The following is a 4,518-nucleotide window of genomic DNA, read 5'->3' on the forward strand; positions in this document are numbered from 1 at the left end:
TTTTTTTTTGCTCAATTCTCAAATCAAACCAAGATAAAAAAAAAAAAGCATATCTGTTTATTTAAAAAAAAAAAAAGAGGAAGAAGAAGAAGAAGCAGCAGCGCCTGTTGGAGTCGGAGGCGGTGCGGCTGCTGCGGGGCGAAGTCGTAGGCGGCGGCGGAACGACGGGAACGTCACATACATACAAGGGTCTCGGATCTGGGAAACGGCTGGGCGGCGGAACGGCGAGGGTCGAGGGTATCGGAAGTCTCAGATCTGGTCGCGACGTCACGGAGACGGCGACGCGGCGACGCGCCGACGCTGGGCTGGCGAGGGGCGACGGCGAGTGGGGCGGCCGGGCGGGGCTGGAGCTGGACTCTGGAGTGCTCGGCGAGAGGTTAGGGCCGGCTGGGAGTTTCAAGTTTGGGAATTGGGATGAATTGGGAAATGGAAACAGAACAGAACTCGGTTGGGACTTGGGATGAATTGGGATGAATAAATAGTTTAAAATTTATTAATTAAAAAATCGGGTAATTCGGGTATACCCGATACCCGATCGGGTATACCCGATACCCGATTTTTTCACAGCCTAAATACCCGACCCCGATCCCGACCCCGATTTTTTCGGGTATAGGGTACCCGATACCCGATTTTTTCGGGTCGGATATCGGGTACCCGATTACCCGATCCCGAAATTCCCAGCCCTATGGAACACGATGATAGCATGATACGAGAAATAGGAGAGAGAAAGAGGAGAGAGGAGAGAGAGAAAGAGGGAGAGTGCGAATTTTTAATTTTGGGGAAGGGTATTTCTAATTTTTTGCTCAAAAATTGCCCACTTTTTAATATTTTTATTTCCAAATTTTAATTTTACAATATAAAAGTGGATACTTCTAAATATTAACTCCTTTTTAATACTATATTTTACCAAACATAATGTTGATATCTAATAAATTAATAAAAATCTCAATCAAAGATATCACATAGTATCCTATACCACATAACAAAAAAAATATATTTAATATTATTAATTTATCAAAAAAAATAGAGAAATATTCTCTCTTCCTCTAACTAAAAACATTATAGGCGATTATAGATTTCTTATCATCATCAAAACAAAAATAAAATAAAAATAAAAATGAAGTATTCTCACATGAATTCTAGTGTCCCATTTCCATAAGTTGATGACTCTAGGATTCAAGAGTCCCCAAATGACTCCATGAATGCCAGTCAGTTAGTGCAACTAGGCCTTTTGCTCAAATTTGTTCTAATTTCATTTTAAGATTAACAAATGAAATAATCACTTCTGCAATAAAAATTGCCACCATATGAACCAACAAATAGTGTGGGCAAATCGAAAGATCATTAACATAAGGCCAAGTCTAGCTCATACGTACTAGTGTCTTTTCTCCTTTTTGTTTCCCTTCCTTTTATCTCTTTTCCTTTGTGTCTTTGGACGAGATCTCTTCATCGGTGCCTTCTTCAGTTGCTTCTTCCTAATAACAGGGGTTTTCTGCTTGCTCATCTCAGATCCTTCCATAGATGGAGCTCTTCCTACTTCAGACTTATCAGCTGGTAACACTTCGTCCCGGGATATTTCACTTGTAGTCACTATGACTTGCACGTCATCGTTATCATACATCATGGTCCCTTATGGAAAGAAAGAAACAAATAAGATCAGAAGGTCAGAATCGAGCATCAGACACACATGGAATATTTACTGCCTTACTTGTAAATCTACCTCCTTAGGATCAGATACAACAAGGAGGCTGCACATAGAAATCTCACATTTCCGTATGTTATGTTGTGTGCTAGAACCAATGCAAGAAGTTGTAACACTAGCTTATGGATACCTTTCAACATCCAAACTATATCAACTATAGCATTATTCAGATCTTCATAGACATAAGTATTCATGTGCGTGTATACTGTATAGTTAAACCAGAATAGCCCCATACTAAAGACTTGACCTAGAAAGAGTTGGTGAGATTCGAACTTCAATTTACACACGCCTGAGAATACACTACTAGTGTGTGCAGATTATGTTTAGTACCTGAAACTGATGCAACTGGTTCACTATCCTCTTCGTGCTCGAGTTCCTCATCAGATTTCGCAATAGCAGCACCCGAATCTGTTGGAGCTCCGCCAGACATAACAAATTCTCTTTCCATTTTTCGCTGGAATAAGATCACACACATAAACATTACCACAGACTATCAAAAAGAAAACTGGATCTCCAATAACAAAATTTTCAAATGAGCCGGGACAGTAATCCTCTAAAACCATGCCACAAGATTCTTGAAAAGATATTGTGTTAAGTGCACCAGATTAGTACTATCATATTACATTCTTGTCAAATAAACATTCAAGTTCAACTATCATGTAAATTCCAGAGCATATTTATCAATAGAATTCATCTTCTAACTCCTACTGTCAGACGAAATATCCTAAGATTGAGTTTACTGACCATTTGAGGTATAAACTTAATCAAACTGCAATTACCACATGAAATCTATCTTCCTACAATGTGCAATGCCTAGCATTTAACAGTACATAATTACAGATGCATCAATGAAATTGAAAACACTGGTGCACAAAGATTTTTTTTTGGGAAACCTAACTTATACAAGTTAAAATGCAAGGAAAAAACAGATAGAAAAGCTGTTAACCTCAGTAAATGGATCGAAAAAAGAAAAAGATAAATGACAGCATTTATAAGCACATTCCAGACCTTTTTGCGCAGCTCAATGCGCTTGCGGCGTCCAGCTTCTTCTTGCTGCTGCAAGGCCTCTTTTCTCCTCTTCTTCTTCCTCTTGTGAAAACCACCCACAAAATCTCTGCACCGGAAGAATTATCAAAAATTAAACCATGAGGAAATATCAATTTCAGTTAATTAAATGTAGTTGCTCATACGGAGAAAAAAAAAGGTACTTGAGATCTTTTTCGTCGAAAGATACAGAGAGTGATTTGTTCCTGAGAGCTCTCTTTTTAATATGGCGAGTTCTGAGCGGTGCTCCGCCTTCCTCCGCCGCCGCCGCATCCATGGCTGTGGCAGAAATTGTTAATCCTCAACTTGATTTCTGTTTGGTGGAACCGTAGAGTTGCTTTTTAGAGTTGTACCGCGTGCTGCCCTTGTTGTCCCTGACTTTATCTTGTGGGACGGAGGGAGTATAATTCAACTCATGTTTCAATAAGTAAACACTAAATAACGAACTCAAGATGAATTCAATTCTGAATCTTAATTCTAAACATAATTTACATCAATTTGAAGGAAAAGGTAAAGGGCAGCACGTATTAACTCGTTCCTTCAGAAAATGTCACGATGGTGGCTGAACTCGCGGCGAACGGTGGCTGAACTCGCGGCGATGGTGTAGTGTTCTGACTGAACTCGCGGACGCTGAACTCGCGGGTGCGGCGACGGTGGACGCCGAACGACGATATGCCGGCTGGCGAGATGAGTGGAGAAGCCGGACGGAGAGAAGGGAGATCGAGATGGGCGGCGCCTGCGTTTTTTGAATGAAGTGAAACTAGGGTTCTAAATTATAATCTTGACTTTTTAAAGTAAATATAATTTGTGTATTGTTTTTAAATATTAGTATTAGAAAACTAAATATAGAATGTAAATAATACTATATATTAAAAAAAAAACGGATCCACGGATCGGATCTGGATCTAAAATTTCAAGATCCAGATCCAGATCCGTTTTATTTTATAAATTGAGATCCAGATCCGGTCCAGATCCCTCGGGTCCAAAATATTGAGATCCAAACCCTGAAAAACGGATCTAGATCCATGGATCTGGGTCGGGTCCAATATCCATTGTCATCCCTACTCCTAACTTCATATTTTCATTTGGGGTCCCTCACTAACTGATGTATTCATTAGAGCATCCACATTGGGGTTACATGATAGCTTACTTGATATGAGAGGGGTGACTACATTGTGTAAAGAGGTTGCATCTATACATATATAAAAACTGGTCCATCTAGCCAAAAAAAATTCCCGCCCTTTTACTCAATTTATTTTTGGAAAGTTGATCTATATTTGGAAAGTTGACTAATTTATAGAATGATATATATATATATATATATATATATATATATATATTCTTAATTAAATGTAATTAAATCTACATTTAATTGAACGACATTTATTGCCATCATCTATATATGAAATTTGTAGATCACTAATTTCAAATTCAATTAAATCTTTTGTGAGAAATATTCATCCAATAAATAAAATTCAAAATATAAATACATATAAATTGCATGGGATCTTATAATCATTTGCAAAAGTGAATATTCTTTTTGATTTACACGCAATTTTAGACTATAGATTGTTTTTGAATTCAAGAGAATAAAAAAAATTTTACGAACTCGTAGCAATATCTCATATAAATTATTTTTGATTTACACGCTATCTCATAGATTGATTTCTAATTATTTTCAATTAAATCTTTTGGAGATAAACAAAAGAAGGGCTATAAAAGGCGGCTATTAATTTTTTGTTGTGATTTTTGCAAAGTATGACAAATAATAA

At 37.7% G+C, this 4,518-nt stretch overlaps 1 protein-coding gene across 2 annotated transcripts; it reads right to left on the reverse strand.

Annotated features, from left to right (window-relative positions):
• Positions 1-1,076: 1,076 nt before the first annotated feature.
• LOC131012420 (uncharacterized) lies at positions 1,077-3,523 on the reverse strand. Of its 2 annotated transcripts, none has more exons than XM_057940372.1 (5): positions 3,279-3,523; positions 2,911-3,130; positions 2,711-2,816; positions 2,033-2,156; positions 1,077-1,629 (listed from the first exon to the last, which is right to left on the reverse strand). In XM_057940372.1, exons 2-5 carry the CDS (start codon positions 3,021-3,023, stop codon positions 1,376-1,378), a joined length of 597 nt encoding a protein of 198 aa, XP_057796355.1. In that variant the 5' UTR covers positions 3,024-3,130; positions 3,279-3,523; the 3' UTR covers positions 1,077-1,375. The 2 variants fall into 2 exon arrangements, with proteins under 2 accessions (XP_057796355.1, XP_057796356.1); XM_057940373.1 differs by having other exon boundaries at positions 3,239-3,523.
• Positions 3,524-4,518: the final 995 nt, after the last annotated feature.

The sequence above is a fragment of the Salvia miltiorrhiza genome, chromosome 2 (assembly GCF_028751815.1).
Source record: "Salvia miltiorrhiza cultivar Shanhuang (shh) chromosome 2, IMPLAD_Smil_shh, whole genome shotgun sequence".
Taxonomy (NCBI): domain Eukaryota; kingdom Viridiplantae; phylum Streptophyta; class Magnoliopsida; order Lamiales; family Lamiaceae; genus Salvia; species Salvia miltiorrhiza.